Source organism: Littorina saxatilis, linkage group LG2, assembly GCF_037325665.1.
Source record: "Littorina saxatilis isolate snail1 linkage group LG2, US_GU_Lsax_2.0, whole genome shotgun sequence".
Taxonomy (NCBI): domain Eukaryota; kingdom Metazoa; phylum Mollusca; class Gastropoda; order Littorinimorpha; family Littorinidae; genus Littorina; species Littorina saxatilis.
Genome location: NC_090246.1, coordinates 32123213 through 32137820, shown reverse-complemented (window position 1 = coordinate 32137820; position 14608 = coordinate 32123213). Strand labels below are relative to the sequence as shown.

General features: G+C 44.2%; 1 protein-coding gene across 1 annotated transcript in view; it reads right to left on the bottom strand.

Moving 5' to 3' along the window:
* LOC138958778 (cadherin-87A-like) overlaps window positions 1-14608 on the bottom strand; it is a 100216-nt gene that overhangs the window by 58241 nt on the left and 27367 nt on the right. Inside the window, exons 9-12 of the mRNA XM_070330070.1 lie at window positions 12601-12735; window positions 11277-11408; window positions 10693-10774; window positions 8295-8440 (exon numbers count right to left, since the gene is read on the bottom strand). Coding sequence (XP_070186171.1) covers window positions 8295-8440; window positions 10693-10774; window positions 11277-11408; window positions 12601-12735 — 495 coding nt within the window. The remainder of the gene's footprint in view (window positions 1-8294; window positions 8441-10692; window positions 10775-11276; window positions 11409-12600; window positions 12736-14608) is intronic.

Here is a 14608-nt window from a genome sequence, read left to right as displayed (position 1 = left end):
GCAATGGTGGTTAACCATGTGTTTCCATGTGTTTCCGGTTGTCCGATGATTTAGCCGGACGTAACCGTCTTCCGCTTGTAAATCCTGACAGAGTTATTTTCGGAAAACGTCTATTGTTTGACACTCCAACATGATATCACTCATCTCTTTTAGCAATACTGACCTTACTCTAAGGTATGTCTCATTTTTCATTGTGAACTAATCCAAAATGTTAATAATAAATTTTCATTTGATTAATATACTTACCCAATTCACATAAAGCAATTTACTTCAGTTTAGTGCTGGAATGCTGAAACTACGCTCAACCCTGGTAAGGGAGGAAGTAACCCTAAAAATAGAACAACCTTGACGGTCACATGACGCCAGGTCAAGGCTACCTCCCAGCATGCATTGCGCACGCGTGTTCTCGCCGCCATCCTGTATTCATTCGCTCAAAGCGCCCTCTCATTTTTAGGGATCTAAAGCGGGGTAGGCGGGAGGGACTTTCCTATGTGAATTGGGTAAGTATATTAATCAAATGAAAATTTATTATTAAAATTTTCGATTAAATTACATATCTTATCCCAATTCACATAAAGCAGATTGCTAATTAAGGTGGTGGGGTGCTCACCTATGAGCTAGGCAACAATTGCCCTGCTGCTACCATAGCTGGTAGCGCCTTGGTACCGTCCTGCCGCGCACTGGAAACGTCGCGCAGGTAATAGTTGATAAAAACATCCTCCGATCGCCAATAGGCGGAGTCGAGGACTTCAGATAATCTTCCTGATTTAGCACCAACTTAAGCTATGTCCTTATCTCTCTTTGTGTACAAAGACGATAAAAGTAGCTTTTGTTTGTGATCTTAACTCCTTGTATGAGACAGGAAGGAGCATAGTGATCTAACTGGTCAGATTCATAAGACTGGGTCGCTTGTGGCGAGAATCCTATAAAGAGGAATAACTTAGACCATCGGAGATGGTTATCCTGACTTCTGATTCTTGGCTAAGAAGTCTGGCCGTAAACGGGGTGAGATAGAGCGTCTCTATTGAATAATACGTCTCCCGGTAAGCCAGCGAGTGCGTGAATCTCGCTACCTCTGTGTGCCGTAGCTACAGCAGTCCCTGCAATGTACGGCCCCCGGCGTGAGCGGACATCTGACATGTACGGACACATTTGCTCGGCACGGAGTGTTTTCCTTCTATATTTTCCCCCCCTTAAACGGACACCTGCAAAACGTGGACGCGGACACTCATTTTCGGTCCCAACAGCAGGTCATATGACCTCCAATGTACGGACAGACCATCGTCAAATTTTCACCACAACAAAATCGATAACAGAGCAGTCCGGCTCTTGGTACAAAGATTACAGCCGCAATGGCGTGATGACAGTCACTGATAACTTGAGTGCCCGTGTACCCATCAGGAGGGGGGGTAGTTTTGGTCAGGAGTGGAGTACATGCGAAGATGCCAACATGAAACTGCACTGAGCTCTTTATTCTTGTCTGTTGGACGTAAACAACAGAAACCACAGTCGATAAAGGTCCTGAGCGAAAGAGAGTGAAAAACCGGCCACAGTTCTCAGCTTCGTGTGTCTGTGTGTAACCTCTTTCATTGACAAGATACTCTTGTTTCCCCTCAGCCTTGACCAGTGAGTCGGTTGCCTAATCTATGAACCCTTCAGTTGTCTTGCTTTGTCAAAAGTTACGACACAGTCAACTGGTTTTCCTCTGAGTGAACAGTGCAGCTGGCCTCTCTGTCCACAGTCCCCAACAGTACATGGCTGGAGGGAGTGAGAGAGAGGTAGGGGGGGGGGGGGTGGAGGGGTGGCTGGCTAATCTCTGTGGGTGTCCGGTGTCACTGCATGTCAGCAGGAAGAGCATTGGAGAGAAATAGAGAGGTGTACTCTTCCACACAATTTCCAAGCATCAGTTGTCACGGCTTGGGGTAGGCATTAGTGAGGGAGAGTGGGAGCTGTGTTATGTACAGTGTATTTCCGACTGAAGAGTGAAAAGTCACTGCCATGCCACATGATCGGCATGCAGTCAATAAAGCCAGACAAGAAAAAAATAAATTACATGATTATGACATGCAGCTCTATCTGCTGCTATTTATTCAAACTGGTTTTCAAGCTTATTCTTGCAAAGCATCTGCACACGCTCCTCTGTGCTGTGTTTGTGTGGCTGCTTTCGTATGTCAGTGCATGGTGAGTGTGTTCACTACCTTGAGGATTTATTTATCTCTTCTTTTCAACACTTTTCATACAAATCATTTTTACAGAACGTTTAAAGAAGTATTAGGAGTTTATTGTTATTGTTTAGTAGCCACAAGAAGTGATTAGCATAGACTCAATCCTGTTGTTTGTGTGTCTCTGTGTGAGTGTATGGGGGAGGGGGTGGTGTGGTCACCCCTCCCGTGACCGGACACCTGCAATGTACGGACAGTTTTGCTATGGCCCAAGGGTGTCCGTTCATGAGAGGGACTGCTGTAGAAGCAAAGTGGAGAGCATTTCACACGTCAGATTTATGAAGAAGAGCGGACTGTAGCGGCTCAAAATCTGTGGAGCATAGAAACTCCAGCCTGCCGGGCCCGTGTTCCAAACGGTCACCCATCCCGGTAGAAACCGGGCTCAATAGTTGTTAACCTCGGTGGTCGGAAAAGACCGTGTTGCTGCCTTTGGCTGTGAACGGAAGTCTATGCCACGGCTGCAAGAAGCTGGTATACTTTCCCTGTTTGCAAAGCAGGGATGAAAAGTCAGGAGTATTGAAAACCTGATTGCCTGTTAGTATTGTGCTAATTCCGGCCCGCAATCGGGGAAGACACGACTGGGTATCGGTAACCTGATCCACTCTCAGACCATGCTCCTATCAAATCCCGTCCCAAGGGAGGGGTGAGTGAGCATCTTACGAGTTTTAATTGCCGATGACTGTATGGCTAGAGGCATTACAATGTCATGTTGCTAGTTCTGAAACCTTGGGAAAATATCTTCAAGGAAAGAGAACTGGTTTTGGAAAATAAGTGGACTCTGTTAGAAGAGGTCACTGTATAGACAAGGTTCCATTAACTGGTACTTCAAGTGCTGGTAACCTGAAGTTCGATATCCCCGAGGGTAAAGGTAAGCTCAATCTTCTTCTGCCTATGTGCGGAAGTGACTCAGATTAAAATGTCGTTAGAAACCATGCAGAGGGATCTGAGTATGTATCCGAAGCTGCATCTCTGAAACTGAAGTTTCGTGATTCAGCGTTTGTTGGCTTAATCTAGAGGCAAAGAGTACTATTTGCGAAGTAGGAGAAGACTCCTGGCGCAAAGCCAAATTGTGCAAAATCCCGAGGCAGCCGCTGGGAAGACTACAAAAAGAGTGTAGTTTGTTAACTCGCGGTAAAAAAGGCCCTGAGGGGCGTAAAGCTGAAGTTGAAACACTGAACCAGAAGGTGTGTGTTTTAACGTTAATTGCCAAACACCGCATTCCTATCTTTTGCGTCTGGGAAAAAGATCCCCAAATGCGAAAAGCTTTATTTTTTTCATTTTAGTGACGAACATAAGGGCAGCCACATGATGGTGACCTTAGTTCTGTTCGTAACACTTAATGTGAAAACTTGGAAGGTTTGACAGTGCTTCAAGTTGTCCGGCAATAGTCGCTGACATGCGACTGTGAAGCCGTTTATCCAACAAAGAGGCTTATACATCTGAAGCTAGCCGTAAGCTGTCTGACATAGAGTCCTAGATTGACATCACCCAGTCTCTGGTCTGAGTGTGTCTCTGACTGATGCGGGTGTTTCCATTGTGAATTTGATTTGTCTCAGAAAACTATTCAGAGGGGACAACAGTACTTGTATCGCTGTCTTTGCTTCCGTTAAACAGGAAACTTGACAGCTGCGGCGCTCTGGTTAAGGGAGCCAACCCCTCCTTCCAGAGTAGCCTGAATCCTGAACGCACTATACCCACTATTCACTGACTGATTACCTAAGTAACCAATGTGTAAGTGCCCGTGACGGGCCGCCTGCCAACAAAGGCGTGGTGGTTGTATGGGCTAGTGGTTCGGGGACACATCATAGGGGGTGTAGCTTGCGTCCCGCACCCTTGAATGAATCTTCCACGTCCTCGTGAAGAAGAGCTGGAGTGTGCTGACCTGCCCCTATTCGCCGAAGAGGCGGCAGGTTTAGGCGGTCCGTAGCTCTTGCTCTGAGGCTTAGGAAAGCCGTGTTACGCTATCTTGGCTATAGCTAAATCCCGATCGTCCCGGGTTTGCTTGTGGAGCGCGTCGAGCGACGGCTGTACCAACAAGGCACCCTCCGTGAAAGGGGATAACTTGAGAGCCTCAAGCGCGGCTTTGTCTTGGATCATGGAACCCAAGAGAAACGCTAACCTGCGCGCGTGCACCGCGTGTGCAAAAAGGTGCGCAGAAAAACGCATTTGTTCGGCTGAAACTTGGCCAAAGTAGCGAGCAGCGTCGTTACGTCCTTTTCGCTCGCGTCCCGTCTAAACTCAAACGGTTCCAGGGACGTAACGATAGAACGGGAGAGAGACCTAAGCAGCGTTTCCGAAAGAGACGCTAACTCTAGGTTACCTCTCCCTGTCTCTTCCAGTGCCACAAGGGCGGACTCTGTATAAGGGACAGCTCTGTCCTTACTGTAGCCATCCTCCCTGAGCGTCACTAACTCCGGTGTCACCGGAAGTGGAGCTCGTGGTAGAGAAAAGTGTCCAAGAGATTGCGTGGCATAGGGTTCAACCCGAACTTCCGGCCAGCAGCTTGCCCGACTTAAGGGGTTGTCTGTGTGGAGGCTAGCCACGGCTGTGCTACCTCTGGTGCCAGACTGTGCGCAGACATGGGATTCAGAAAAAGTGATAATTAAGGAAAAAGAAGGTGGAGGTCTGGGGGCCGCAGAAGGCCCCCAGTAGGGTCCAGGGGCAACGCCCCTGGTCGGGGTCTGGGGGCTTCGCCCCCAGAAGCTGAAGGTTTTTAGTGTTTTAGACACACAAAAATGGCCCTGAAATGTATATTTCAGCTTAATCATAGAGCTTCTATATCAATGGCAATAACAACAATTCAAACAGCAGGGAAACTATTATGAAAGAAAATTGATTTTTTTTTACCTCACCTTGAATTAAAGCAGAACTGTTTTCCATGAGTAGAAAATAGTTTGTCAGAGTCCACGGCAAGTTGATTTTAGCAAAAGCATCGCCAACTTTCACGTCTTGTTTCTTCTGGCCTTTCTCGTCTTTCCAGCTCAATGATACAACTTCATCGAGCCAGTCGAATCTCCAGAGATTTTTCTTGTACTTCTGCTGGTCAATTTCCCGGGCTAGAACGGTTTCGTCTCGCTTTAGCTTCCTCATCATTTCGGCAGGTGGCTCGAAGCGATGTAAAAATGGCGCCGAATCATTCTCATACGGTATGCTTATACTGAATCCCCGATAGCTATACGTTGAAACGGTGACTGTAGGAGACAAAGAGCGCGTTCCCATACGGATCGACCAGCAACAGTCTGACCGTTTTAGGAAACAACCGTTCAAGAATAGTATGGAATGGAGCGTCGCGATCAGCGGACCGGCCAAAAAACTTGGGTCTATACCTACATATACCCCCAAATTTTCTCAGCGGATTTGCACGAATCTCAAGAATGATCCCTGGAGCCTAAAAATTTACGGAATTCCGTAAATATACGGAAGAATCCCATGTCTGGTGCGCTGTAAGCAGAGGCACTGTGTCCAAAGGCACATATCCCGACCGGGAATTCTTAGCCAGAATCTTAGCCTCTCATCGCCACTGAGGGAGATTCACGAAACTTAAAAGTTTGTTTTTCTCCCTGTGTTGAGCGAAAAAAAACTCTGACAGCAGAAGGTGGTGGTGCAGACAAACTTGTTGCTGAAACCACTCCTTCCTCAAAGTATCTTGAAGCTACCTGTGCTGCCAATGCTACAGCATGGGGAAGCTTGTCTGGTAGCTGGAAATCTTAGACATCTCATGCGCCACTGAAAGAGATTCACGAAACTTAAAAGTTTGTTTTTCTCCCTGTGTTGAGCGAAAATCTGACAGCAGAAGGTGGTGGTGCAGACAAGTTTGTTGCTGACACCACTCCTTCCTCAAAGTATCTTGAAGCTACCTGTGCTGCCAAAGCTACTGCATGGGGAAGCTTGTCTGGTAGCAGGAAATTGGGATCTTCCTCAGAAAGGGAAGCCCCGTATTCCGATTCTCCTTCCGGCACGGAAGTGCCTGCCGGAAATTCGCCGCCATATTGACTGTCATAGTCATAGGCAGTGTCATCCGGAAGAGAGGTACCGTGTGAGACATGTCCCCTACTCGTATCCTCTCTGGAGAGAACTTCCTGCCCCCTGGGCGGAAATGTGGAGAGCTGTGCTAGGGATGCTTTCATTGCAAACCGGCACTTGCGTCTCTCCTGTTATAAGTACAGGCCCCTGCAAGTCGTGATGCGAGCAAGTTTCCTGCCTTACAACAACTTCCTGCCCCCTGGGCGGAAGGGAAGAACGCTGTGCTAGGGATGCTAAGCAAACCGGCATGCGTGTGTCTTCCGTTAAGAGTATTTTTTATTATTCTCTTTATTTATATAGCGCCTTATCCGAAGTTCAAAGCGCTTTATGCCGTGTGAGATGGAATTTTTTACACAATATATCACGCATTCACATCGACCAGCAAACCTCAAGCCTGTTAGGCGAATGTTCACCTTTCGCGGCCTTTATTCCAAGTCACACAGGTATTTGATGGACATTTTGTCAATCGTGGGATCTTTAATGTGCACACCCCAATATAGTGTACACGAAGGGACCTCGGTTTTTCGTCTCATCCGAAAGACTAGCACTTGAACCCACCATCTAGGTTAGGAAAGGGGGGAGAAAATAGCGGCCCGACCCAGGGTCGAACACGCAACCTCTCGATTCCGAGCGCAAGTGCGTTACCACTCGGCCACCCAGTCCAGACGATTGCAAGTCGTGATGCGAGCAAGTCCCCTGTCTCTTAACAATTTCGCGCTCCCGTGGCGGAAGTTTGGACCGCTGTACCGATGTTGCATCCGTATAGCAAACTGGTACTTGCGTGTCCTCCGATCTAAGCACAGACGCCTGCAAGTCATGCTGTCTTATCACGGCTTCCTGCCCGGCGCCGGGCGGAAGTAGGGAACGCCCGTGCGTATCTCCCTGTGGGACAGTCACAGTACCTTTAGTGTAGCTGCTGAATCCGGAAGTGGAGGCATGGTGAGGGAAACTCTTTCTGTCTTCACCGGAATGTTGTTCAGCGTGAACGTCGGCCGACGTAACAGTGGCTGACGGCGCTGCCTTAACCCTCGACCGAGAGCGATCGTCCACCGTTCTTGCCTGAAGAGAGAGCAAATGTTCGCTCGCCGAGCGCAATTCTGACGAAAACATGCACCTCATTTGATCGCTAAACGTTGCAAACATTGCTGACTAATCTTCCTTCTCCGATGCTATGCTAGCCTTAACCGGCGCTGTCTTGCATTCTTGCTTCAGCGCCGGCATTACCGGACTCTTAGGATTGTCAATTGGCGGGCACAGTGGCGTGGTGGTAAGACGTCGGCCTCCTAATCGGGAGGTCGTCAGTTCGAATCCCGGTCGCTGCCGCCTGGTGGGTTAAGAGTGGAGATTTGTTCGATCTCCCAGGTCAACATGTACAGACCTGCTAGTGTCTTAACCCCCTTCGTGTGTACACGCAAGCACAAGACCAAGTGCGCACGAAAAAGATCCTGTAATCCATGTCAGAGTTCGGTGGGTTATAGAAACACGAAAATACCCAGCATGCCTCCCCCGAAATCGGCGTATGGCTGCCTGAATGGTGGGGTAAAAATGGTCATACACGTAAAAATCCACTCGTGCTGAAAACATGAGTGAATGTGGGAGTCTAAGCCCATGAACGAAGAAAAAGAAGGATTGTCAATTTCTACTGTGAAAGTATTCTGAGAAACTGGCTCGAACACCATAACTGTAGGTTTAGAACCCTTGGGCTTCTTAGCCGCTTTCTTAGACGGAGACTCTGTATTGGCTACCTGTCTAGAGCTGGGTTTCTTCTTCCCACTGTCCGCCATACTGGCGTTAGTCTTGCAGACGAAAGTAAACAAAGACTAACTCGTAGCAAACGAAAGCAAATACAATTGAAAGAAAATGGAAAAATCTCACCCAATCTCAGCTTACCAGGGTTGAGCGTAGTTTCAGCGTTCTAGCACTAAACTGAAGTAAATTGCTTTATGTGAATTGGGATAAGATATGTAATTTAATTAGTGCTTTGCAACAAAGCATTATGTCTTCATAACCGACAATTTGTTATCGAGCACATTTCTAAATTACGCTTACCTTTGCCATAAATGTGTACCCATTTGCGACGACAGGATTCTCACGGTCTATTTCCGTTTTCACAAAGAGGGTTGCATTGTATATTCCCCTTATAGAATCAGCTAAAACTGCACCACTTGCATTAAACAGGGTGTAGCCATTGGGATCTGCATAGGAAATGAATGAAGGAATTATTTCAATAATCAATAGTCATTAATCAATTAAAAAGAGTGCCTAAATTGTCCTATAAATATAATGCAAATGATACAGACAGTCCTGTGTCATCAGATTACACACCAGAAGACAATGATGGGGATCTTATGTAAAGTTACTGGCCTTCCCATTTTCACATGCACAGATCCTCTTAACACTGAGTCAGGCATCTAATCCTAAATAAACCTTTGACTTTCTTGTAACTGTATGGAGTTGTACATAGCCATTTTCTTACAATGTTTTTGATTGTGCGGTGCTTTAGCTCAATTCCTGTATGCGGAAAAAAAGTAAGCGAAGCAAATACTACCCGATTATGTACTGCACATGAAGTCAAAAGCTAACAAAGTCAAAATGGATGTTGAGTAGTCTAGACTAGAACGAGTCTTTTTTTTTATCTTGAGTAGTTTACATCAAGAAATATTGTACAGGATGACCCAAAAAAATTGCCACCCATGAAAATGCTAGGTCTGTGCCAAGCACATAAATTTGCACACACATAAATTTGCACACAATGTGGGTCATTGTCCATACCAGCAAATCTCAATCATGAATTACGCAAAATACAAACTAAAGAACCTCATATATACCGTAAACTTCCTTGTAAGCGCCCAGTATCGAGCAAACGCACCCCTTCCTTTGGGGCAAAAACTGTGTATAGGGTATAATTAGCACCTTGCAAATGCCCACCCCCACACATTTAGAAACTTGCATTCTCCCAGAAAGGTAATACAATTTGTACTACGTTGCAAGCCACTGGAGCAAATTTTTGATTAGTGCTTTTGTGAACAAGAAACAATTGACAAGTGGCTCTATCCCATTTCCCCCCTTTCCCCGTCGCGATATAACCTTCGTGGTTGAAAACGACGTTAAACACCAAATAAACAACATTTAGATCAAGAATAGCAGGAGAAAATCACTTGTTCTAATTGTTTGTGAAACTCTGCACGTAATACGGACATTATTTAGCATTCCCATGATTGATACAACGCTGTCCTACGGTTTATTTCATACGTTTGTCACTGCAGTCTCAGGATAGCCATGCCAAAACAGGATGAAAATTTAGGAGCCTCATCTTCGGTTGAAGAGGTCGGAAGATTTGGGGGACTTACATTTATGACACGATTCATTTTGAGCAAGTTCGTGATTTCTGCTCAGAAACTTGCGCTGCCCTGCCGGTAACGTGATTTTGCTAGAATGTATAAGTATTTGATGTTATGTTAAATAGTATGTTTTTATGCAAAGTTTATATGTAAAGCGTGGAGAGCATAGGCTACTGTGGTTCGCGCTATATAAGCTGTCGTTATTATTATCATTATATTATACAAAGCAGATCTACAGTCATTATCATTCGGTTTACATTCAAGATATGAGTATGTGTGCATAAAACATCACGCAAAGGGATTTGTGTGTGTGGTTAGTTTCCAGGTTCCATTTTTGCAAGGCATTTGCATACACACAAAGCCTTGTGTGTCACAGAGAAAGATACGTAGAGGGTCGACATTTTGAACAGAAACATATAAAATTCACATTTTTATACCAAGTGATCAAATACCGCTATTTCTCACCAGGAAAATATCCTGCATAGGGGATGGTACCTATCAAATGCCCACCTCCTACTTTTCGGCGAAATTGGTGATAAGTGGGGTGGGCGTTTGCAAGGTAGTTTTCTTTCTTTCTTTATTTGATGTTTAACGTCGTTTTCAACCACAAAGGTTATATCGCGACGGGGAAAGGGGGGAGATGGGATAGAGCCACTTGTCAATTGTTTCTTGTTCACAAAAGCACTAATCAAAAATTTGCTTCAGGGGCTTGCAACGTAGTACAATATATTACCATACTGGGAGAATGCAAGTTTCCAGTACAAAGGACTTAACATTTCTTACATACTGCTTGACTAAAATCTTTACAAAAATTGACTATATTCTATACAAGAAACATTTTACAAGGGTAAAAGGAGAAACAGAATCCGTTAGTCGCCTCTTACCACATGCTGGGGAGCATCGGATAAATTCTTCCCCCTAACCCGCGGGGGTTGCAAGGTAGTGTACGGTTGTCTGGCAACACTAAAGGTGTGCATAGTCATTTTTGGGGTAGTTGTGGGCATTCATTGACTGTTTATACCATCAAATGCAACAAAAAGATAACCTATTGCATGTATATAAGTGCTCTGAGACGTACTGCCACTTTAAATTCTGTCAGCACTCACCGTCCACGACTTCAAGGAAGATTTTACGCTTGGCACCTCTGTCGCCATCTCGAGCCGACAAGGAGAATTGCACAGATTGACCCTGTCATGTGAAAGCAAAACAAAAACCGTGAAACACCATGAGATGTGTTTTCTGTGTGATTTAGACATATCTATGTGTGCACACAAATAGATTCAGACCACAGGATCTTATTCAACAAATGTGCCTTAAACACATAGAACAGAATCCTAGCAAGTGTAATCTAGCACATACTTATCTTCGCATACAATAACAGCACAGCTGACTAAAGTATAAATCTCTACCAAAACTAGAGACCTAATTTTCTCAGATTTCTTGAAGTCTGAAGAATGAAGTAACCAGCTGACATGCATCAGATTCCATGTACTGTGGATCCCCCCCTGGCAAGACACCCCCCTCCTCCTTTGAAACCCCCCCTCCCCCTCCCCAATTTAAGACTTCCAGCCTCCTTGCTTGTTCAGAGTTCCTGTTGATAACCTGTGTAAATGTACCTCCATTTTAAGCCTCTCCTTTTAAGACCTGATTTTGTGTAGGTCTTAAATGGGGGGTTCCACTGTATACTCACCACTGGAACTCCTTCCTCAACGTTAAAGTTGAGGTTCTGGTTGGTGAATACCGGGTCTGTGTCTTGGCTGTCCTCTATTACGATGCGGATTCCGGTACTTGCTGTGTTTTTCACATTTGTTCCGCGACCATCCTTTAAACAACAAAAGCAGTCTAAAATATGTAAACAAAATGAAAAGAAATATATCGATGTTTATTCTTATTTTTCTTTTTTTTTTAATTCTCTTTTTTTTAATTTTTATACATGTATGGGCTTTACATTGCATTACATTACATCACATCACATAAACAAGGGGACAATTACAACACACAGCGGGTGGGGGTGGGGGGGTGGTCATGGCTTGGTGTATAAAACAAACAAGTCTAATTAACATACATACACAATACATAATTGTATATGATGACCTCAAAGTGAGAATGTGTATAAAACATTCATCACAGTCTTCTTAACATACATACACCATACATACTTGTACATATGATGACCTGAAAGCGAGAATGTATAGATTTTGCATCATAATCAAGGGAGTTTACCATTTCTACTGTGTCTTTACTGTCAGAGAGACAATGTGGTAGACAGAACATAATATTTACCAAACATCCCAAAACACAGAATTCCTCTAAGTGGCACTCTAGGCTCTTAGCTACCAAAATATTGATCCCTTTAACCCTTACACTGGTGCAAATCTGTAACACATGTTACATAGCCACTGGTGAATTAACAATAACAGAGAGAAAAATAACAAAAAACGGTCATATAGGTTTTCGCAGCCATGAGAGGTAATCGGAACCGACCAAACAGACTGAGCCAGTAGTGCGACATATGTTGTGACAACCAGGTGACATGACAACCAGGTGACAGTATACGTAAAGTAGCGCGACATATGTCGCGACAACCAGCCTAAGGGTTAAGTGGCAGTCAGGTTCTCAGCTACATGAGATGAAGTTTTAATTCTCTCTTTCTCTGTCTCCCTCGTTGGTTTTTGGGTTTTTTAGACAAATTTTATCACATGTATGAAATGTATCTCATTTACAGTAACATGAGAGAAAGCTTTCATGACACATATTGTGACTTTGAAGTCGTATTATTTAAAAGAAAAGTGCAAAGTGTCGTATTATTTAAAAGAAAAGTGCAAAACCACCACAAAAACACACCATGGAAACGCTTATTAGTTTCAAAGTCTAAGTTTTCTTAATCTGTACATTAAATTCTAATCAAATGTAAACTTAAATTTTGAGAAATACACAATTAAGTACAATTATATGAAATAGGCACTCATAATGAACAATCCTAAATAAAATGTCTGTGAGCAGTGCAAACGTACAACAGCTCGAAGCGCTGTACGGTACTCCGTTCGAGTTTCATAGTCAAGCGCACGCCGGAGAACTATGCTGGCCCTGTAATCACCCTCGTTGGCTTCTGTATAATTGAGACTGAAAGTCCCACATGGCTCTGGATCCTGTAGGCAGAGAGAGAGAAACATAAATCAAATGAATCAGTGTAATTTTGATACTGTACAGTTCATACACTACAGATTCACCAATAAGCTAAAAGAAAAAAAGAAAGGAAGAAAGAAAGATTTAGAACAAAAAATAGGGAGTCTGGTGAAGGAAACAATTTCTTGCTTTCGGCAGTTTTTTGCATGTATATTCTAAGTCATCCAAGTTTAACTTTCAATATCTCCAATCCCCCTCCCCACCCCCAACAATGGCTTAAAGACCACATACTGCACCTTCTGACCAGAGCCACGGGAAAATGAAGGCGGTGCGGGGCCGCTCTTCTTTTGACTCTGCTTAACTGCCAGCTCAGAGAGTTTGACAAAATGTAGATCCTTGGCCTCTTGAGACTCTCGTCTGAGTGATCAGACAGGCAGAAAAGGTGGTTGGGGTTCAGTTCCCAAGCTTGGATGAACTGGTGCATAAGAGAACAGCCACAAAAGCACGAAAGGTCGTTGAAGATGAATCGCACCCCCTGCATGATCAGTTCGCACTCATGCCATCTAGGCGTAGATACAGAGCTGCAAAGTGTAGAACCTCTCGCATGCGGAAGTCGTTTATTCCATCCGCCATCTCAGTTCTCAATGGTACCACTTAGTGCATGCATGTGAAACTGAAAAATGTACAATGGTGTTTTCCTCAGAGCTAGCTAGGAATGCATTGTACTCTGATGTTGTCATGTTATTGTTGTGTTTTTTATCTTCATGTTCTAAATTTAAAATTACCTCCACAACTTATAAAGTATACTTTACACTAGAATTATGTTTAAACAAATCAAGTATGTATGTTAAATATTATTCTTATGAAGTTATCTTACAACTATTTAGAATAGAACAGGATGGATGTTTTGAATGTCAATCACTGGGAGCAGTCAGAAGAGTAAGAATTCTGTTTTGTTCTCACTATCATTTGCTTATGATGATCATGATGTTGTTCTATTGCTTAGTCAGTCCTAGAAATAATGTCCTAGACTTGTCTTACCTTGCTGTTATCAGTATTTTTGCCCTCTTTTATTACGATGTTATGGTATTTCTGTGGGTCTCCACATGTGTTTGTTTATAAGGCGGAAGTGACCTCCCCTTGTACACAATAGCCTGAATAGGCCTTCAGAGGAAGCCTACGAACAGCAGACGAAGGACTATAATAGAACATGCACATAACACAGAAGGTCTGCACAGCACACTCACACACAGCAATACAGCACACCGTTTTGTACCTCCTTCTGCCCTGCCGAAGTCGGGGTATCCCTTTTAATCCATCGAATCTCACAACAATTAATATCCACAGCCATGTGTGTCTTCTGCCTCCGAACACACACGCTACAGAGCTCGACTCAATGTGCGCAGTTTCGTATAAAAATTATCTTCCAATTTTCCCACTGTGTTTTATAAAATAATCATATTATGAAAGCACATACATTCTTATCTTAGTTTTTATGTATTCATTGTTAGCAAACATCGGCACTATTCATGTTTCATTTTAAACGCAATCATTGTTACTTATAGATCACAGGCACTTGATGTGGAGTAGGTCGCGCACGTATTGATGTTGTGCCCGGTTCTTGTTTCTGTCTCTGTTGTTATTTTAGTTAGCGGGTCTGGTTGAGCACGTGTTGTGTATCATGTGCCCTCTGCTGGTCATTGTGCATTTTAGTTAATGGACTGGTGATGTCATTTGTATGGAGTCGGCGCATGTGCGAGGATGTGTGTGTGTGTGGGGGGGGGGGGGGGGGGCGCGGGAGATGGAAACTTGCTGTATGTTATGTAGTGTATATATTGTGTGTGATACGTGGTAAGTGTGATACTATTTATTTGCATGTGTGATGCAGGGACAGTG